At 42.6% G+C, this 23,537-nt stretch overlaps 1 protein-coding gene across 1 annotated transcript in view; it reads left to right on the top strand.

Annotated features, from left to right (window-relative positions):
• Positions 1 to 14,250, top strand: part of LOC126278754 (odorant receptor coreceptor-like) — a 41,213-nt gene extending 26,963 nt beyond the window's left edge. The window contains exons 5-7 of the mRNA XM_049979031.1: positions 700 to 813; positions 8,453 to 8,608; positions 14,194 to 14,250. Coding sequence (XP_049834988.1) covers positions 700 to 813; positions 8,453 to 8,608; positions 14,194 to 14,250 — 327 coding nt within the window. The remainder of the gene's footprint in view (positions 1 to 699; positions 814 to 8,452; positions 8,609 to 14,193) is intronic.
• The last annotated feature ends 9,287 nt before the right edge of the window (positions 14,251 to 23,537 follow it).

Below are 23,537 nucleotides of genomic sequence, written 5' to 3'. Positions count from 1 at the left end.
AAATGCGGGCCAACTATTCTTCATCCCATAATGCAGCCCCATACATTAATCCGTCAAGGTCGCTGATTTTCCACTTGTAGCAGCCATGGTTGAGTTTCCTTTGCCAAATAGTGCATATTATGCCAGTTTACGCTACCGCTGTTGATGACTGACGCTTCGTCGCTAAATAGAACGCGTGCAAAAAATCTGTCATCGTCCCGTAATTTATCTTGTGCCCAGGGGCAGAACTGTACACGACGTTCAAAGTCGTCGCCATTCAATTCCTGGTGCATATAAATATGGTATGGGTGTTATCGATGTTGATGTAGCATTCTCAACACCGACGTTTCTGAGATTCCCGCAATTTTTCTGCTACTAATGTGCGGATTAGCCGCGACAGCAGCTAAAACACCTACTTGGGCATCACCATTTATTGCAGGTCGTGCAGGTTGTGGTTGACGTTTCACATGTGGCTAAACACTTCCTGTTTCCTTAAATAACGTAACTAAAACCAAACGTCACGTGTTATAAAGGGCGCAATGCAGGGATGCAGTTTGTCTTTACCATTCAACCTGCACATCGAGGAAGTAAACTTTCAAATGTCATTTGTATATAGCAAATATGACTGTTGGGTTTCATCGGTGTTAAAAGTTTAGCTTCATTTGCTACGTATTTAGATTCTATGTGTTTGAGATGCAGTCTTAAACACGTGTCTTACAGATGCTGGAGACGGACACCAGTATGTCCACTAAAATCAAAATGTTCCTCGCTGCTCCAGTCTTCATGTGTCAGAGTGGTTTGTACTGCCTCACTGGACAGGCGATTATCGACCAGGTGAGCTCTTGTAAGTAACTACTTCTAGCGTCGTTTTTCGCATTCAAAAAGAAGTAAGAAGTTAAACAGGATGCGTCTTGACACACCTCTTCTAATACCAACTAACATGCTATCTATGTTTAATCGGAACAAACCAACGACGGCTTCAGTGGCCGAGCGGTTCTAGGCGCTACATTCTGGTACCGCTCGTCCGCTACGGTGGCAGGCTCGAATCCTGCCTCGGGCATGGATGTGTGTGATGTCCTTAGGTTAGTTAGGTTTAAGTAGTTCGAAGTTCTAAGGGACTGATGACCTCAGAAGTTAAGTCCCATAGTGCTCAGAGCCATTCGATTTGTTTTAGCTAACCAACTGCTTAGTAATACAGCTTCAAGAGGACATCAGAACAAATACTTTAAATTTAAATAAAACATGAATAACAGCCTGTAGCATTCTCTAAAAAGATTTGTGTTTTTGTTTGTTTGCTAATGAATTTAAAATGCGTAATGTTTGTGTCATGCAAATTAACTATGTGATTTTTTGTTGAGCAAACGACTTAATCTGCAAAAACTAATACGCAGTTTTCGTAATGAAATCAATCCCTCTGAAATTTACGCATCTTGTGAGCATCGAGTTCTACGACCCCGTGCAATAAAAGTTTTCCTTAGTTCTAGAATCGCAACGGATGTAACCTTGGTATTCTTTTCTCTCCACAGTAGCCACAGAAAGCATTCAATCTTGGCACAGCGAAGTGCAATGCCGACCGTAAAATATCTTCATACAAATAATATCAGTAGATAGTAGTTGATAAATGAATAACCTTGCAAATGTTCAGTCTAAATACTGGATACTGACTCAGCGCCGTGCAATACTGCCCGCACTGAAGCTGTTACAAACATTATCACTTTTCTAAATCTGGCACATTAATATTTTTCTGACTCTGACTGAAAAACGATTTCTTTAAAAAAACATTCATTGGGCTCAAATAGACACGACATGGAAGAGGATGAGGTACTGATAAGGAGATATCCTAAGACGAAATGCATCATTCAGTTTGAAAGTTGAATTCAAAATAAAGATTCTTCTTCACAAAATGTGATATAAAACGTTTTACGTTAACTTCCAAATCAGTGAAATTCTCAACTATTCTACAATTCCACTTACTGTGGTAATTAAAAACACTTGGATTGGTACATATTAAAAAGTTTGACATCGTTTGACAAAATAGATTCAAAAATTTAACTCCTCTGTATCAGGATTACAAAACACAAAATGTTACAAACTGGGTATATCTAATCAACCTATACATTAAATCTCATGGGAAACACTTGGTTCCTACTTTCAACAGTAAGCACTGTAAAAATTAGCGAAAGCCACATTGAGATGCTGCATTATTACCTTACAAATTTGTTCTAGTGCTTTGCCTTTGAGTTACAGTATCATTCATCACTTCACATTATAAAAACTGTGTTATGCTGCGTCCATAGGCCAACACTAAATTCTCGCAGCTAGCCACTAGCTTTAAGTCTTATATCCTTGCATAGGCAACTGCTGCTGCGCTCCGCGCGCCCCTATTTACAATTGATTCTGCCACTTAGGCAGCATCTTTGGTTCAGTGTTGTCAAAAATACAATCTCTTCTACATATGACAGTCGTTTAAGGTCATTTCTCACGAATTATATTACTAAATCTGGCTCCACGTACAAATGGATCCCTCACAAGCCTTGAAAATAAACCATGCTTCTGTATTGATTCATTGTCCCCCAAACACTCTAAAATGAACTACACAACCGCTGCATATTGCTGCACGTTGTGCTGTTAACAGAAATAAAATGTTTTTTTTTGATTTTAACAGAGCTTTTTCCATTCCACATACCGATTGTTACGAACGTGTAGGCGCTCATGAGACGGTTTTCCATCTTTTCCACACAGAGCGCACCACCGCCCTCTGTGCAGCATCTGTCAACCCATAATTATCATAATATATATGGAATTAGAACTATGAGGAAATTTTACAGTGACAGATACCGGGTTTGGAAAAAAATGGAAACATCACTAGAAATGAATGCTTGAAAATAAATACAGATACTAGCGAAGCCTAGAGGTTGCGGTGTTAATGTCGTCAGTACGTTGTAGGTGTCAGTTGTGATGAGAATAATGTTCCGTGTAGCTGTAAGTGCAGTATGTCGGAGCCACTTAACTTGCAGAGTGAGCAAATTGTCGGCGCTCCTATGATGAGGGCGTCCTTAACCGTGGTAGCTGAAGTATCTGGTGTTCCACGAGACACCGTATCGAAGATTTGTATTGCGTACAGGAAAAGCGGAAAATAATCATCCACTAAGTCAAAACGCGGACGCAAGTGTGTGTTGAAACATCGTCGTGGAGATCGCTGAAGAGGATTGTCAAGAACAATAAGAAGACGACGACTGAAAATGTCACTGCAGAACTCGTGTCAGCATTAAAACAACAGCGAGCTGAGCTCCATAAGCTGGGTAGATGGAATTCCATAACTGCTTTTCTGAGCACGGGGATGAAGTGTTGCATCTTCCCTGGCGACCGCAATACCCATATCTCAATAACATTTACTCTTTCTGGTACACTTCGGAGATAAGGGTGCGTGAGCGCTATATACATCCATCGTTGTTACCTGAATGTACCACTATTTTGCGGAAATAATGATGTGAGGGTTCCTTGAATACTTTGCAGGATGCGTTTTTCCATTCCGAGACGACTGCAAGCTGTTTTGAACGTCAGCACCGAATTAGATATGGTAATGCCCAACACTACAATTAGATATGGTAATGTGTTTGTGGTGTTTCCGTCATTTTTGTCTAATATGTAATTTTCACTCGCCGCTGCAGTATACATACATAAAATTATATCTACGTGAGGCCAGTAAAGTATCTGAAATTGTATCATTTCACATGTATAAGCACCTCCAAATGGGTTTCAGGCTGGATCCCTCATTTACGCTTTATGCTGAGGTGACAAGCCAGAACATGGAGAGCCTCGACAGTTCTGTTCTTACCTAAGGGAGGATTTAAAATACACTGGGTCGGCACTGAGAATTTGGATCGAGGAGGGATCCATGCCACAGTAATCCGCGCAGTTGTGACAACCACTGTGCCAACGTACACAACTGGCAATTAAAATTGCTTCACAACGAAGATGACTTGCTACAGACGCGAAATTTAACCGACAGGAAGAAGGTGCTGTGATATGCAAATGATTAGCTTTTCAGAGCATTCACACACGGTTGGCGCCGGTGGCGACACCTAAAACGTGCTGACATGAGGAAAGTTACCAACCGATTTCTCATACACAAACAGCAGTTGACCGGCTTTGACCGGTGTAACGTTGTTGTGATTCCTCGTGTAAGGAGGAGAAATGCGTACCATAGCGTTTCCGACTTTGATAAAGGTCGTATTGCAGCCTATCACGATTGCGGTTTATCGTGTCGCGACATTGCTGCTTGCGTTGGTCGAGATCCAATGACTGGTAGGAGAATATGGAATTGGTGGCCTCAGGAGGGTAATACGGAACGCCGTGCTGGATCCCAAAGGCCTCGCATCTCTAGCAATCGAGATGACAGGCATCTTATCCGCATGGCTCTAACGGATCGTGCAGCCACGTCTCGATCCCTGAGTCAACAGATGGGGACGTTTGCAAGACAGCAACCACCTGCACGAACAGTTCGACGACGTCTGCAGCAGCATCGACTATAAGCTCGGAGACCATGGCTGCGGTTACCCTTGACGCTGCATCACAGACAGGAGCGTCTGCGATGGTGTACTCAACGACGAACCTGGGTGCATGGATGAATCCTGGTTCTGTTTACAGCATCATGATGGCCGCATCCGTGTTTGACGACATCGGGGTGAACGCACATTGGAAGCGTGTATTCGTCATCGCCACACCGGCTATCACTTGGCGTGATGGGGTGCCATTGTTTACAAGTCTCGGCCACCTCTTGTTCGCATTGACGGCACTTTGAAAAGTGGACATTACATTTCAGATGTGTTACGACCCGTGACTCTACCCTTTATTCGATCCCTGCGAAACCCTACATTTCAGCAGGATAATACAGGACCGCATGTTTCAGGTCCTGTACGGACATTTTAGGATACAGAAATTCGACTGCGGCCCTGACCTGCACATTCTCCAGATCTCTCACCAACTGAAAACGTCTGGCCAATGGTGGCCGAGCAACTGGTTCGTCACAATACGCCAGTCACTACTCTTGATGAACTGTGGTGTCGTGTTGAAGCTGCATGGGCAGCTGTACCTGTACACGCCATCCAAGCTCTGTTTGAGTCAATGCCCAGGCGTATCAAGGCTGCTATTGCGGCCAGAGGTGGTTGTCCCGGGTACTGATTTCTCAGGATGTATGCACCCAAACTGCGTGAAAATGTAATCACATGTCAATGTCCAATGAATACCCGTTTATCATCTGCATTTCTTCTTGGTGTGGCAATTTTAATGGCCAGTAGTGAAGCTTAGTGGCTAACGCACCTGCCTCGTAAGCAAGGGGCCTCCCGGCCAATAACGCCGCACTCTCATTTCTATTTCATAAAATACTACCACTTTTCTGTTTCCTGTTAAAGTAGGCTTCCGCGGTTGTTGTCACAGTCAACAAAAATTCTTCTGGGTTTGGAACCGCATTGTCGACTATAAAATTCCGACGTTTTTGCGTATATTGCAAGAAGCCTTCCTCAGGGTGTATTTCTGTTTCTTCCGACCCATGTTTTTATTTATTTGTTTATTCATTGTTTCGTGGGACCAAATTAAGGAGAAGTCTCAATGGTCATGGAACGAGTCATTACATGAAATCATAACACGATAGTAGAAACAGATAAAATGAAATAGAAGAATCGTATTCAGGCGACAATTCGTAAGTTAAAATAAAGAAAATCAACAATGTATCACTATAATTTGCTTAATTTTTCAGCTCTTCCAGGAGCTCCTCGACATAAAAGAAGGAGTGAGCCATGAGGAAAAGTCTTCAGTTTATACTTAAAAGCGTTGAGGCAACTGCTAAGATTTTTCAGTTCTTGTGGTAGCTTATTGAAAATGGATGCAGCAGAATAGTGCACTCCTTTCTGCACAAGAGTCAAAGAAATGCATTCCACATGCTGATTTGATTTCTGCCTAGTATTTACTGAGTAAATGCTGCTAACTCTTGGGAATGAGATAATATTGCTAACAACAAACGACATTAAAGAAAATATATACTGTGAGGGCAATGTCAGATTTCCCAGACTATTGAATAGGGGTCGACAAGAGGTTCCCGAAGTTAGACCACATATAGCTCGAACAGCCCGTTTTTAGCCAAAAATACCATTTTTGAATCAGAAGAAGTAACCTAAAAAATAATACCATATGACATAAGCGTATGAAAATATGCGAAGTGGATTACTTTTCGTATTGAACTTTCACTTATTGAGATACTGTTCTAATGGTAAATAAAGCAGAGTTTACTTTCTGAACAAGATCCTGAACGTAGGATTTTCACAACGGCTTACTATCTATCCGAACGCCTAGGAACTTGAACTGTTCCGTCTCGCTTATAATATGCCCATCCTGTCTGATCAAAATATGAATTCTTGTTGAATTGTGAGTTAGAAACTGCAAAAACTGAGTCTTACTGTGATTTAGAATCAAATTATTTTTCACTAGCCACGATCTTATTTCATGAACTACATCATTTGATAATGTTTCAATATTACACACAAGATCCTTCTATACCAAGCTGGCGTCATCAGCAAACAGAAATATTTTTGAATCACCTGTAATACTAGAAGGCGTATTATTTATACAGGGTGTTACAAAAAAGCACGGCCAAACTTTCAGGAAACATTCTTCACACACAAAGAAAGAAAATATGTTATGTGGACATTTGTCCGGAAACGCTTACTTTCCATGTTAGAGCTCATTTTATTACTTCTCTTCAAATCACATTAATCATGCAATGGAAACACACAGCAACAGAACGTACCAACATGACTTCAAACACTTTGTTACAGCAAATGTCCAAAATGTCCTCCGTTAGCGAGGATACATGCATCCACCCTCCGTCGCATGGAATCCCTGATGCACTGATGCAGCCCTGGAGAATGGCGTATTGTATCACAGCCGCCCACAATAAGAGCACGAAGAGCCTCTACATTTGGTACCGGAGTTGCGTAGACGAGAGCTTTCAAATGCCAATATAAATGAAAGTCAAGAGGGTTGAGGTTTGGAGAGCGTGGAGGCCATGAAATTGGTCCGCCTCTACCAATCCATCGGTCACCAAATCTGTTGTTGAGAAGCGTACGAACACTTCGACTGAAATGTGCAGGAGCTCCATCGTGCATGAACCACATGTTGTGTCGTACAGGTAAAGGCACATGTTCTAGCAGCACAGGTAGAGTATCCCGAATGAAATCATGATAACGTGCTCCATTGATCGTAGGTGGAAGGACATGGGGCCCAATCAAGACATCACCAACAATAGCTGCCCAAACGTTCACAGAAAATCTGTGTTGATGACGTGATTGCACAATTGCGTGCGGATTCTCGTCAGTCCACACGTGTTGATTGTGAAAATTTACAATTTGATAACGTTGGAATGAAGCCTCATCCGTAAAGAGAACATTTGCACTGAAATGAGGATTGATACATTGTCGGATGAACCATTCGCAGAAGTGTACCGTGGAGGCCAATCAGCTGCTGATGATAGTGCCTGCACACGCTGTTCATGGTACGGAAATAACTGGTTCTCCCATAGCACTCTCCATACAGTGACGTGGTCAACGTTACCTTGTACAGCAGCAACTTCTGTCACGCTGACATTAGGGTTATCGGCAACTGCACTAAGAATTGCCTCGTCCATTCCGGGTGTCCTCGTCGTTCTAGGTCTTCCCCAGTCGCGAGTCATAGGCTGGAATGTTCCATGCTCCCTAAGACGCAGATAAATTGCTTCGAACGTCTTCCTGTCGGGACACCTTCGTTCTGGATATCAGTCACGATACAAACGTACCGCGCCACGGCTACTGCCCCGTGCTAATCCATACATCAAATGGGCATCTGCTAACTCCGCATTTGTAAACATTGCACTGACTGCAAAACCACGTTCGTGATGAACACTAACCTGTTGATGCTACGTACTGATGTGCTTGATGCTAGTACTGGAGAGCAATGAGTCGCATGTCATCACAAACACCGAAGTCAACATTACCTTCCTTCAATTGGGCCAACTGGCGCTGAATCGAGGATGTACAGTACATACTGACGAAACTAAAATGAGCTCCAACAATGAAATTAAGCGTTTCCGGACAAATGTCCACATAACATCTTTTATTTATTTGTGTGTGAGGAATGTTTCCTGAAAGTTTGGCCGTATCTTTTTGTAACACCCTGTATAAATAAGAATATGTGAGCGAGAAGACCGAATATCGGTAAGCCTACGTATGGACTCTTCCTTTCTATGTCACATTACGTACCGTCACCCTCTTTCCGGAAGGCGTATGTGGGATGAAGTGATGTATTCCCTGTTACTTTTTGTGTGTGATCTTGGATTGTGAACTGTAGACTCCTCGACTAATATTATTTGTCGTTCGGAAGCAACATACCACCTGGCTGCTGGGTCCACAGCGTAGAGCGGCGTGTCTCTGCCATGTTCCAGAGCGACCGTCTCGCCGACTCCGCCTACAGTTGCGGCTGGCCAGACGCCGACCAGCGTTTCAAGAGGTCCCTCCGGGTGTTGATGACTCGCGCCGAGCAACCCCTGTGCATCAAAGTGGGCAAGCTTATCGAGCTCTCCAGGGCCACCTTCCAGGAGGTCAGTCACTATCTTTCACCAACACACAGCAGCAAACTATACTCTGTAAAAGATGTCAAATCAAACTTATTTCAGTGGTCTAATTTCCACGCCATCTTCTGGCCACCTGACCGACGTGTAGGAATATAAAAACCTCAGTTCCGTTCAAAACAGGGGCCAGCACTCAAATTCTGGTATCTGTAGATTTCTGAGTCGGCAGGTGATGGTTGAAGTGATCGCTGTATCAGGCAGAAATCTACAGATACCAGTACTTGAATGCTGGCCCCTACTTTGACTGGAACCGAGGTTAGAATCTTCCTACAAGTAAGTCAGGTGCCTCAATATGGCCCACAAAATCGCCGAAACTGATAGCCAAATAAAATAACAGTTTGGAAGTTAGACGGCTGAAAGGTGTTTAACTTGACATCCTGTACCGAACAGCCGAGTCCCGCAACCATTTCTGAAAAGATGGACATACAGAGACTATTCTCTGCATAGATCGCAACAGATTTAATCAGTCACTTTGGAACTCTGCCATTGGCTCAAGTGCTGGTTATTTACAGAACACTAAGAGATCATATACTTACTTTACATATGTCCTCTTTTACTCCACTATATCGTGTGGGTTCATTCGCGGAGCAATATCTCTATGTCCTCTTTGACTTCCTTTGCAGTTTTGACCTCTAGCACCTTGTAAGATTTTCTCTGATGTCATAACGTATGTCCTCTCATACTGTCCCTTCTTCTTGTCGGTGTTTTCCATATATTTCTTTCCCCACCTATTCTGCGGAAAGCTGCTCATTTCTTATCTTAACAGTCCACCTAATTTTCAACTTTCTTCTGTAGCACCAAATCTCAAATGCTTCGATACTTTTCTGTTCCGATTTCCCCAGAGTCCATGCTATTCTGCAACACAATTCTGTGCTCGAAACGTACATTCTCAGAAATTTCTTCCTCAAATTAAGGTCTATCTTTGATACCAGTAGACTTCTCTTGGCCAGGAATGGCTTTTTGCTAGTACTGATCTGCCTTTTATGTCCTACTAGCTCCGTTCGAGCTATGATGCTGCCGAGGTAGCAGAATTCTTTAACTGCATCAATTTCTTAACCCCTCATTTCTGATAGTAAGTCCCTCGCTGCTCTCATGTCTACAACTTCTCATTACTTTCTTCTTTCTTCGATTCAATCTCAGTCCATATTTTGTACTCATTGGACTGTTCATTCGATTCAGCACATCCTATAATTCTACTTCACTTTCACTGAGCGCAGCAATGTCATCAGCGAATCTGAACACTGATACCCTTTAACCTTTAATACCGCTCTTGAACCTTTTTATTGCTCCTTTGATGTATAGATTGAACAGTAAGGGCGAAAGACTAAATTCTTGTCTCACACCCTTTTTAAATCCGTGCACTTACATCTTGGTCTTGCTTCTTGCACGTATTGTATACTATCCGTCTTTTCCTACAGCTTACCCAGTTTACCTCATGATTTATAACATCTTGTCGAACGCTTTTTCCACGTCGACAAATCCTATGAACGTGACTTCATTTTTCTCTCTCTGCTGCCGGTACATTTCCTACTGCCTAACTGATCGTCATTTACCAGATGATCTTATTTATATTATTATTGTCAGCAGCTTGGATGCATGACTTGTTAAGCTGATATTGCAATAATGTCGCAGTTGCCGGCTCTCGCAGACGTGTAAATTGTGTGGGTGATATTTCTCCGGAAGAAAGGTAGTATCTCGCCAAAATCATTCATTCTAGATATTAACGTGAATCATCGTTTTGTTGCCGATTCCCACAATGATTTTAGAAATTCCAGTGGAATGTTATTCATGCCTTCTGCTTTATTCGATTTTAAGTCTTCCAAAGCTCTTCTCAATTCTGGTTCTAACAATGGATCCCTTATCTACCCTCTATCGACTCCTGTCTCCTCTTCCAACGCGTCATCGGATGAGTCCCCCCCCCCCGCCCCCCCCCCCCCTGGAAGGGGCCATCACTGTACTCTTTCCACCTACACTACAAATTCGCAAAGAGTATTCACAGTCCATAAAAGTTCGACCAGAGGTGTCAGTTTACCACTTTCGTGGAGCCTATCAGCCCATTATCCACCTCTAAAGAGAGTGGATATGGTGTTGCATTACCGTACATGGTCCTGTCAAGTGACAGATTTTTGCCCACAAGTTTTCTGACGTCTGAAATGGACGGCCATGACTCAGTACCAGTCTCTTCATATCTTAAAACCAAAGTCCTCAAATATTTAGTCTGCACATTTCACCGTGGTCTACTGGAAGCGTCTTTGACTAGTAATAAAAACGGCTTGGTTGCCCACTTCGAGTGAAACCTCTGCTTAAATTCTAAAGAAAACGGCAGACGAAGACTTCCGGCAACGATGGATCACTCTCGTTCGTTTTGGGAAAATGGGCGGAAGGATGGACTGAGTTTCAGGGCAACGTCTTTCTTTTGATGTGAGAAGCTGTCCTCAAAAGGCGAAAGAATCTGCAATTATTAACGACGCGAAGCTGCAGAAGGCAAAGGAAACCTTTATATTAAAGATGCATAAGTATATCCATAAGTCATATGGCCACTAACTGAAAGAATATCATGATGATCTCTCCACTGGAAAAAGATTACGAATTAGTTCCCCACTCAGATACTCGAAACGGGGTACCAGGGGGGAGGTAGTATGTCAGAACAGTATTGAATATCCAACGATTCAGAGTGCGTAATTTTAGATGTTTGAACGTGACACGGAAGCTACTAAATCTTCAAGGCAAAAAGTCAGTCTTAATGTGGTAGGTGGAAGTGACGATGGGGGGGGGGGGGAGTGTCAGTGAAGTGCAATGGGAAGAAGAACTTCTAGAATTCGTTTCTTTTACTGCAGTATATGACCGCAATAAAAAGATGTCCTCCACAACCCTCACCATTTATTTCGGTCAATAGTGACAATCTTTGTAATTGTTCACAACATGTCTTAATATAATAAAGCCAGAGTAGCATCATCAAGAAATGCATCCATCTACACATCGTCGAATGCGGCAAAGAATACGTTGCGAACTGCCCAACACGATGTCTCTGCCGGCACTGTGGCGTAGTTCGTTCCATATTGTTAATCGTACTCAAAGACCCCTAGATTCTGTATTTCTTGACTATGCCATCCTGGCTTCATTATATGAAGGTACATTGTATACAAATGTGAAGATGGTCACCACTAACCGAAATCGGTACTCTGAGGACAAAAAAGTATTTGTGATGGTAGACTGGAACAAAACAGAATTCTACACCTCACGGAACACAGTTTTTATCCGCGATTATGCTGCAACTTGTGATAACGATTTCTGGCCAGACGAACATCGTAACACAGAGATTACGAAATCAGATATGGGATTGTAAGGAGTACCCAGTGACAAATTTAGACAGTGCTAACAATTTAGTAGTGATGAAAGGTACACCTAAGTCAAAAAGAATCGTCCGGAAAGATCAGTGTGGAAGAAAGTAGACTACGGAAGTACTGAGGAATGACGACACGTTTCTCGAGTTCGCTAAGGACGTAGTTACTGCGATAATTAATACCAAGCATGTAGTTCAGCTAAAGAGAGATGGACATCTCTAAAATAGGCAGTCACCAACGATACGTGGAAAGGAACAATCAAGAAACCTTAGATCAAACGATCGACGAAAGACAGAAGTACTAATATTTTAAGGGAATTCTTGAAGCATGGGAAAGAAAAGTTGTTTTGAAATGAAAGGAATAAGAAGTGCAGCCAAGCAAAGGCCAAATCCCTGCAGGAAAAGGGAGAGGATTTCGAAGAAGAAATGGTAGACGGATAGACAAATTCGAAATGCAGAAATGTCCAGGCAATCTTTAGTGAAAAAACGAAGTGAGTCGACATTAAGAGTGCAATGCAAATTGCATTGCTACGAACACAAGCGAGAGATAGGAAGGCTGTAAAGAGTACTTTGAAGGTCTCTACCATGAGGATGGCTTGTCTGATGATGTGATAGAAAAAGAAAGGTAATCGATGTGTATGACATAGGGAATCCAGCATTACAGTTTAACAGAGCTTTCGAAGACCCAATAAGCTAGAACTTCTACGTTCACTGTAGTAAGTGGCGACCAAGGTGGTGTGTTGAATGTACGAGACTAGAGACACACCTTAAGTCTTCTGGAAAAGTAACATCGATACAGTAATGGAGATATCACTGGCATACAAATGCGAGAACTTTCGCACAATCAGCTGAAGGGCTGATGCATCCAAGTTGCTGACAAGGATAATATGTAGTCTGAGGATCTGTTAGGTGAGGATTATTTTGGCTTTTGTTGCGGTTGATAAAGGAAAGAAGACACGATTATAGGATTCGGCAGCCTAGAAAAAAAGTGTTGGACAATATAAAATGGCGCAACATGTACGAAATATGAGAAAAGAAGGAGTTAACCATAGGAAAAAAAGACGGGCAGTATAAAATACCTGTAGGAAACATAAAACTGGAAGACAAGGAAAAGAATACTCGTAATAAGAAAGGTGTAAGGTAAGGATATTGTCTTTCGCTCCAAATGTTAAATATATGCATCGAAGAAGGAATAAGGGGAATTAAAGAAAGGTTCAAGAGCGGGACTGTAATTCACAGTAAAAGGATGTCAATGCTAAGATTTTCTATGGGATTGCTATTCTAAGTTAAAGTGAAGACGAATTACAGGATCTGGTGAAGTGGATCAAAATCTACTGAGTAGTGAGGATGTATAGAGAGTAACCCAAAGAACTAGAGTAACAAAGAGTGGTATAAGTGATTTTAACGATGAACTTAACATCAAAACTGGTGATCAAGAATTAGACGAAGTTGAAGAATTTTGCTATTTTGGTAGCTAAATAACACATGCAGCGAAGCAAGGACTATCACACGCAGACCTTAATGAAAGAGAATCGAAGCTTATGAGATGTCGTGTTGAAAATTACGTTGACTGGTAAGATAGGCTCCAATTTTAGTGTAGTTCTCAATATGTGGAGCGTATTTTGGCAGACGTAATAAATTTTTGCACCTGTTTTGAAACGTGTTTCTTGGATTTGCAGTTCTTTTGGAGATTTCTGCAGCACTGTCAAGTTGATTGAACATACAATGAACATCAGTACAGCTATTCTTAGAATGTCGTCCATCTTTTACGTTAAAATTCCCCTTGACAAGGGTCCCAAGCAGATAAACAATACTCAAGAAATGTTCCCACTAACAGTTGGCCACCAACAGGTTTTGAACAGCCTATCTCCGAGCCGAGCCCCAGCAGTCAGGCTAGCGTTACCGATGGGATATGCAGTCGGGAGGACTCAGTAAACAATATACAGATAACGGATTTGGGTAAACTTTCTTAGATTTTATGCAAAAAACACGTAATCTTGCCCTAAAATTTCGTTTTCCGCAGTTTTTCTACACTACCAATAATTGTAACGTATGCAACAATGTCATGGGAGGAGCTAGTATTGAAGTTGAAGCTTCGAGACGGTTTGTCAGGCGCGAGCGTGAAGGGTATCAGCTTTTCTGACTCCTCACAAATGTTCATCTTTCTCTTAAGCTATAATCAACAACGGTGTGCTCTCTTATCTTTCTACAGCTGCTGAAGGGAACGTACCAGCTGTTCAACTTGGTGTACCAGGTCCACACCAACTAGACAGGGATGCTCTGACACCATGGCTACCTCTCGGTCTGCGGGTTACAACGACGGTCTGAAGATGGACGCAGCTGTGTCACAAGGATCACGGTTTCTGAATGTGCTGGATCAGAACAACAGCACATTCATCTTACATGCACTTAACACTGACCACCAGTGATAAATTTAAGTTCGTATAGTGAAGCGTACACAAATTTAAACCTATTGGTAATATTACTAAAACGATACAGTAGCTATAATTTTCTCTCACAAGTTCAGAAAGCAAATACTTGTGTATTGTTAAAAACTTTATTCTCGAAATAAAATAATGCTGTATGGTGTGTAATAATATACATATTGACACTGTTATGCTTTACAACAAAGAATATTTTCATTCACTCCATATTAACCTTCGTTTTCGCTGCGAAACATAAATATGTGTTTGAATACTTTCTACAGAATGAGAGACAGCACCTAAAATAAACAAAAAGCAGTCTTACCAATAATTTGTAACTAAATTCATGTTCACATTGTCAGGTCTGTGGCGGAGTGTCACTCACTGGCTTAGCATCCTCTTCCATCCCGCCTCAGTAGGGGCAGTCATGCAACATGTAGGATTATGTGAAGTTTGGCGGTTGGTTATGTATTGGCTTTCGCTGTAGCACTTCGTTCACTAACTTAGCATCAGTTTGTTACAATACGACTGAACTAAAGTACTGCTGCTAGTTAAGTGTGGTATCTCTGGACTATGACAAAAATAAATTGACTATTGTATAATAAGGACGCAACTAGGCTTGAATACCTGCTAAGATGATAAGAAAGCTCTTCGTGTCTACATCAGACCAGTGAATCAACTTCTGTGACCCTATATAATCAACTGGAGGAACTTACAATTACGATCACGATTTCCTACCATGAGACACAGTACACAATCGCAGACATTTGGTTTAAATAAATTTGTTACAACGTTCTGACAAAAACCATTTAGAATTAATAAAACAAATATCAGACTGTCTACACATCAAATCCTAGATACACATCCATCTGTGCTACTGAGTTTCCTTAGAAGTGTTACTGAGCCTCGGCTGTACGCAGCAGCTCTCGTGGAGCACTTAGGACACGCCCTTCCTCTACCAGACTGTAGGCGAATGGGAGGTCCTACCCAGAAGCGTTAGCTGGCTGGCGTCCGCATCACTACACGATTTTTTGCTTGAGTCAGTGGGCACTGGTTTAAATCAATGAGGATAGTCGAAAATTTGTAACGGACCGTGGTCCGGACACGGCTCTCCTATTTAACAGCCAGATGTACTGACCGCTGCCCCGTACGGATACAGTGGTCATAGTCACTGCACGGACTACCACAGCGCACCTCCCGTCAGACACGAATTGTCAACTTATGCTACACACTACAGATGTGGTGCCCCTTCCCCAAATGGTTCAAATGGCTCTGAGCACTACGGGACTTCTGAGGTCATCAGTCCCCTAGGACTTAGAACTACTTAAACCTAATTAACCTAAGGATATCACACACATCCATGCCCGAGGCAGGATTCGAACCTTCGACCGTAGCGGTCGCGCGGTTCCAGACTGTAGCGCCTAGAACCGCTCGGCCACTCCGGCCGGCGCCCCTTCCCCACTGTCCTCATTACTTGGGGCATTTCGACGATTCCCATAAGAGTTCGAACGTAGTGTGCTTTCGCACCGAAGTAATCAACCTGTCGCCCTAACTCTCATTATATACAGTGTGTTCAGAAATTTCCGTTACATGGTTCTAGGACTTAAAGAAAGTATTAATTCATAATACTTCGAATAGGAATCCTTGTGTGTTTCCGTTCTTGACGGTTTCAATTTAGATGCCTACCTCATCCACTTCTGCTTGAGGGACTGGATTGTTAGGTAACAATTCTAATGGAAACTAGAATGAAACATCCATTTATCAATTAAGTACGTGTGTTTGTATTAACACTTAAATACTGCGTGTTTACATTATCGAAAAATAAAGAGGACCCAGAATTCTGTACGTAAAGAATAGTACTGATGCATTACAACAGCGGTTCGATGTGGCGACCGCCAACGTTGTTACAGACATTGTTCCTGCGAAGCATGTAACGGTCCAGGACAAACAACTGTGACACTTTTCTCTTTCCCTCAGCATATGTGGACACGTTACACATCTGGATTAAAACCATCGTAGACTGAAAGGGCACGTTTCCAGACATGGGTTCATATTCAAATTGTTATTTACTCACTCTTCTCTACAAGTCGTAGAAGGAACAACGGAAATTTTCGAAAACTTTGTGAATGTGGTGTCTGTTCTTTTGGATATGACCGGAAGGACAGACACTATTAAGGGGAGGCTGAGCAATAATGCTCTAACTCTTACGGAAAGTACGAATTTTCGGGAGTAATGAGGATAGTGGTGCATGGGTCACTATGTTAGTTGTGTAGGGATAAACTGAGAATTTGTGTCTGACGAGAGGGATTAGGTCTATGCAGTTGTGATGAAAACTGTGTCCGGGTGGCGCAAACAAAATAAGGAAGTGAGTGAGTGAGAGAGAGAGAGAGAGAGAGAGAGAGAGAGAGAGAGAGAGAGAGAGAGAGTGAGAGAGAGAGGGAGAGCGACAAAGAAGAAAAGCTGGTGCAGTACTCATCACAACTACCTAGAAAGCAGCAGACTCCCAGTCTGGCACAAATTTTCAACTTTGCCCATCCATTTAAATTCATGGCTACTGTCAGATAATGTCATTAATTACTTCGGCCTTGATTCATAACAGCTGTAGGATCAAAACTGTATCTGTTCTTTCAGGCATGTCCTAAAGATCAGACACCACGCATATATATGTAATGAGTTGCTTCTCTTATGTTTTATTGTGATATCTAACGTTACTTATTCTCATAAAATCTGGTATTGCAGCACATTAGGCAAGAACAGAACTATTACTGTAACATATTTCATAAAATTAAACAGTCACGCTGAAGCCAGTCCGTTGTCCCATCACTATGGTTACATGTTGCCCACAGTGGTAGCGATTTTGCCCCATCTCAACCACAGGCACAATACTCTAACTTGAGAGACATGTTCGTTAGCCAGATGGAGGCATCAACGGTAGGGACGCAGCGGCTGGGCCTACTGACGTCACAGCCTCAGTTGTACGCCCGTTACGGATACGACGGCAGTACAGCGACGATCTCGAAAATAGGCACATCAGTGTCATCTCTCGGTCTTACAGCACTGCTAGTTAGTGATGATTTCAAATTTTAGTAAAAACTTCGAAAAATTTTGAAACAACGCTATTTTTAGTGTCTCTATTTTTAGTCTAGAATATGAAGGAGTATTTTCGAAACATACTGCTACTCTAAAGGACTTAACACTTTAGATGTTCGCTATGGTCTGAAGGACTGGTAGGTATATGCTCATCTGTGCAGAATTTGTATAAATTATAACCAAACCATATTTTGAAATATCTGATCCACTGCTTTTAGACGCGACAGACCCTTCGTCAGCTTTCTTCTCTGTTTGTCCAATACCTAGAAAATTCAGCGGTTTTGATTTTCACTTTGCCAGGTACACTAAGAATTTACATTAGTTGTACGAAGTACCCAAATTTTCTATGTCCTTTCACTCTCTAGGTGTGCATCTTCTTCAGTTATAGTAGAGAAACAGATTACACGCTGCAACATCAGGTGCGTATTTCATGTGTAATTCCAGATTGTCTCTTATTCAGTGGATTGTTTTTGTTGGGTCTGTTTAAGCTTGTGTGTGATGTTCAGAATTCTCTAGGTTTGACTGACACGATTACCTAGAATTTATAATTACGAAAATAGTGAACAACGGAGGAAATAGCTATGGATAAAACAGTAATGTACTTGGATAGTAAAATTCTTTTTGGCATACTAACTATAATACTGTACATAGAATAAAATTTGGGGCTAAGTTCGCTTCGAAGATGACTTGTCCAATCAAGGAGCACCTGATGATCACAACAAGGATGAGGAAAGAAATCAGCCACTTCCTTTTGACAGGGACAATCCTGGCATCGGCTTAATCGATTTGAGGGACGATGGAACAACTAAATGTGGATGTCCAGCCACGGATTTGAACCAGACTCCTCCCGCAGGCGAGTCTAGCAGCTTAACCTATGCGCCACCACGCTTCGAAAATGAGAGTACAAACTAACATTGGAGAGTAATTTACATCCTGGTTAGTCCGAAAGCTTTATGGTGCCTTTGTCGTATCTAAAACCATATTGCATAGACACTCAAGAGTTTGCAGAAGAACGCAATTGTGGTTATCAATCCTGATCTCTCAAATTCCGAAAGCAGAGCTTATTGCGAAAAACAAGAGGACGAGAAAGTAGTTTTTCGCTGCGAAATTCTTCGATAAATGATTCGTGGCTTTCTTGGCTCTGATCAAATAGCTCTGGGCACTATGAGACTTAACATCTATGGTCATCAATCCCCTAGAACTTGGAACTACTTAAACCTAACTAACCTAAGGACAGCACACAACACTCAGACATCACGAGGCAGAGAAAATCCCTGATCCCGCCGGGAATGGTTTTCTTGCAGAGCCAGATTTATTTGTATACTCAAACTGTCAACGGTTACTCTATTGGCACCGTCAGAAGTTAAGTGACGTACTAACAGGACATGTGGTATCGTCGTATGTATATGAAGGAGTTATGTTATGGAGACGTCACTAAATCATGGAACTCCCACATGATACCAGGGAATAAATCAATCTCTGTCAGCGAAGAAAGTTAGTATCAATGCCTATTCCTTTACATGGTGGATAATTAAGCTTCTTTTTCTGCAGCCTTTGAGCACAGATCTCCCGCTCCTATGCACCACAAAGTGCATAACCGCTGTCGCAGTTAAAGTTTTTATTGCACATTCCGAACTCTCCAGTACCTCGATGCACTTAAAAAGATTTTCGTTTCGTCAAACATCATCGCATGTTTGCTTGTGAGGATCTGTTTGGCAATAGTATATTGTCAAGATCGCTATATTTGCTACGGCGTCGGTGCACTGTGCGCAGTTTTGGCTTACACTCATCAGTCTAACCGCTACCCCATTCACAAATAACTTTATTCCTTAAGAAACCAGTGAGATCATGGATGTCCTCTCATGAGCACGGGATCTCCGTAATTTCCTTGTTTGGTGAAAACGTGTGAACACATTATCTGCCCAAGAGTGTGCTCTTTTAAGCCGCAGGAAAGAAAATTTGGGCACCCTTTTAGAGGTTTCCATCTCGCTCGAGATTTATGGTTGCAACAGTGCATATGGAGTACATGAAATGATTACATTTAGAGATCGGTAGCACAAGCGGTTCTGAGGTACCAGGAACACCCGTCTTCGTATGCGTTGTAGCCTCCACGGCCAGGAGTGCAGGAACTAACTCTGGTTTCCAGTCGATCGTTAAAACACGCCGGCCGGAGTAGCCGTGTGCTTGTAGACGCTACAGTCTGGAACCGAGCGACCGCTACGGTAGCAGGCTCGAATCCTTCCTCGGGCATGGATGTGTGTGATGTCCTTAGATTAGTTAGGTTTAATTAGTTCTAAGTTCTAGGCGACTGATGACCTCAGAAGTTAAGTCGCATAGTGCTCAGAGCCATTTGAACCATTTTGAACCGTTAAGACACCGAATAATGTACGCCTGCTCCAACTGTTCACGTACTCCTATAAGAGTAGTTGGTTGACGGGTCGCAGGAGTCACTTCTCGTCCCATCATACCTGCACGTACTCTATTGGAGACAAGACAGGAGATCGTTGTCTCCAGTGAAGTTTCTACCGGTCTTGCAAGGGATGTTGAGTATCACGGACAGAGTGTGGGCGAGTATTAACTTGTAGGATCAATACATCATGTTTCTGTAGGCAAAACTACAGAATAACGGATCTGATAACATTATTCAGTACCGAGCACTGTTTAGCGTCCCATCCACATACAGAAAAGATGAACTTCAGTTGTAACAAGACCTGGGGTGGAGCCAGTACTGCACGAATGCAGTCTACGAGACGGCGCTCATCACTTCACAAACGACTGTCACTTGATTGGAGGCAGAATCTGCTTTCTTACAATGAGATTTTCACTGTGCAGTGGACTGTGCACTAATATGAAACTTCCTGGCAGATTATAACTGTGTGCAGGACCGAGACTCGAACTCGGGACCTTTGCCTTGAGCGGGCAAGTGCTCTACCAACTGAGCTGCCCAAGCACGACTCACGCCCCGTCCTCACTTCCAGGAAGTTTTATATCAGCGCACACTCCGCCGCAGAGTGAAAATCTTACTCTGGAAACATCCCCCAGGCTGTGGCTAAGTCCTATCTCCGCAATATCCTCTCTTTCAGGGGTGCTAGTTCTGCAAGGCTCACAGGAGAGCGTCTGTGAAGTTTGGAAAGTAAGAGTCGAGGTACTGACAGAAGTAAAGCAGTGAGGACGGGGCGTGAGTCCTGCTTGCGTAGCTCAGGTGGTAGAGCACTTGCCCGCGAAAGGCAAAGGCCCCGAGTTCGAGTCTCGGTCCGGCACACAGTTTTAATCTGCCAGGAAGTTTCAGAATCTGCTGTCATCGATGAAGACCACGGTCCACTATTCCATCTTCCACGTGATCCTTTGATGGTGCCAGTCGAGCAGTGCATGTCGAATCCGTGGCGTGAATGGGAGTCGGGCTAGAGATGTGCGTGCCCATAGTCCACTGCTAATAAATGTTTCGCAACAATTAGTGTTGACCCGTCTGAGCTCACAAGCCGTCTTGTCCATTCTGTGATACCTGTTGGTTCTGCTACTGCTGTCCTCACAGTACGTCGATCCAGGTGGGCATCGGTGCTGTGTGGACGTACAGAGCCTCATCTACAGATGTGAAAATGTTCGCGTGACCATTGATACCAGCAACGAACTGACTAAGCACGTCCACGTCGTGTGTCAGCTCTCCGAAAACACCATCCTTCCTCGTGGAAGACCACAATCTGGTCCCTTAGAAACTCGATCATTTGTCTAGAGGAAGCACCAGTGTGTCTCTGTGGCGTAGTTCTCTGCTTGCTTCAAGCGTTTGAACCACACTGAGCCTTCTGGCTGCCAACATTCCCTATTTAGGCCCGGACACAGACGATTCTCAGGAAGATATTCTACCGCGCCATCTTTTGCAGGAAGGCGTTGAAACCACTATCAGTACATCTGCTGTCTCCCAGATGGCAGGAAGACGTTGAAATCATTATCAGTACATCCCCAAGGTGGCATATGTCGTCATCGAATCCAAATCGACGTCGTCTTTGCTAGTTTGCCAACTTTTCTTTCGGTAGTGTATTTGAAGTAGCGCCGAAGAAAAGAAGGGTTGCTACAGGCTTATCACTTATGTTGACTATAACCGTGTTGAATTGCTACCAATGCTCCATGTAGTGATAGAGATGTTTTGTGCTGTACCACTGAACACTTGGCAGCCTCTACGATGTATGGGAAAGCCCTAAGTGTAGTGTTATTGGTGATAAATTAATGTTGATGAGTGGTACTGCACATCCACATAGAGGACCCGGGTTCGATTCCTGATACTTCTAGGAAATTTTCCCCAGTAGGAGTACTGGTGTGGGATGCAGTCACCCTCGCGAGGCCAACTCAGGAGCTGCTTGCCCGATTAGTACTAACCCCCGCATCCACTTACTAATTTCAGTAGTCATCTGATTGCGAGAGGTCGTGTAACCAAAGGCGACTATATACAAGTTGACCTAAAAGCCCGTTAACATCTGAAAATTCACTGATTCTTGCAATAATGTAGGCATAGGTATAAAATTGACACATATGTCTCTAATGAAATGGGGTTTCATTGAAACCAAAAACGAGTGGAAACTTGCCCAGAGATGCCTCTGTGCAGCAAGTTGACAGTGACGTCGCACGAGGGTCGCATCTAAAATGTGCTGTAGTGAGAGAGGAGGTCAGATTTTCCCTGGCCTGGCTGGCACCGCTTGTTTATTAATGACAACCGATATGTTGAACATTTATAATAAAGAACATCGTCTTCACTAATAATCAATTGTTGGACTAATTATTGCTTCTGCATCGTATGGAGTGCCATTTTTTGGATCTACTGGTCATTTTTTGCACTTTTTTGTTTCAATATCAAGCATGTGCGTCAATTATTACGTCTCCACATAAGTTACTCCATGACATATTACTTTTCAAACGTTAACGGAGTTTGGGTCACCATGTAATTGTAAGAATCATCGTTCTCAGCTTATGTGTCGACGAAATACATATAGTACGACAGGCTTGATGCCAAATCTGTCACGAGCATTTAATTTTCATTCATGATATCTAATGTTATAAAATGATAACCAGCAGTAATCCTCTCACCAAAATTTAAATTACCAAAAGAAATTTTGAGTTAATTTTGAATTTGCGTTTCGAAGGAGAATATTATTATTTGAAACAGTCATTTTTGTTTTCAAATAGCCCATTTCCAGAGTAATGTATCAAAATATGCTATAACAACAAACCAAACGGTCAGAGATAACACTGGACATAAAAATTAATGGGACGCTTAAGCAGCGACAGTGCTTGTTATACCACACGCTTTCCGTCAGCAAACCGAGATTTTTCCTTAAACGGAACACTTACGTAATACGAAAGCTACTATCCTGCCATACCAAAGGAGAACACCCCTGCAGCCAATATCACAGTATTCCCGATAATCTTCCCCCGGATGTTGCCGAGAACAAAAGAGTCACAAGGCAGCATTACCTATGACATAGCTGTCACGAAGACGGTCCAGTCTTTAGATACGTGTTCCATAGAATAGAGAGGAAACGAATCAAAAAGAAGATCGCAGGAAAAATAAGATGTGTTTCACCACATCCCTCAGAATATATTTTCTTCACTGGCGCCGTTTTCAATCACGTGTTACATAAAACGGTGCCTGTGGTGCAGTATTCAAAGCAAAGCAGATTACAGACCACAAAAAGAGAATTAGCTGTCAAACAGGCAACTCAAAGACCATTTCTTGTGTTTCTAGAAAAGGTTTGCGTATCGTCGAGTACTCGCCGTCTCTGGTCGTCATACATGTTTAATGCCTGCCGTCTGTCGAAGCACTGATATATGTAGTAGATCCTCGCTTTTCCACGAAAAACATGTGACACAGACTAAAGCGAGCAGAAGACAATGTGGCCAGCGCTTGATAGCATCGGACAACTATCCTACCTTCCGATAAGCAAAGGCCGCAGGACAAGATGTAACAACCGGGATATGTTTGATTTAGGAAATACAGTTAATCTGACTGTGGCGTCATTTTGAACCCCTGAGATATAATTTTACTTAACATCGG

The sequence above is a fragment of the Schistocerca gregaria genome, chromosome 6 (genome assembly GCF_023897955.1).
Source record: "Schistocerca gregaria isolate iqSchGreg1 chromosome 6, iqSchGreg1.2, whole genome shotgun sequence".
NCBI classification, from domain to species: Eukaryota; Metazoa; Arthropoda; class Insecta; order Orthoptera; family Acrididae; genus Schistocerca; species Schistocerca gregaria.
This window is presented reverse-complemented; position numbering and strand designations above follow the sequence as displayed.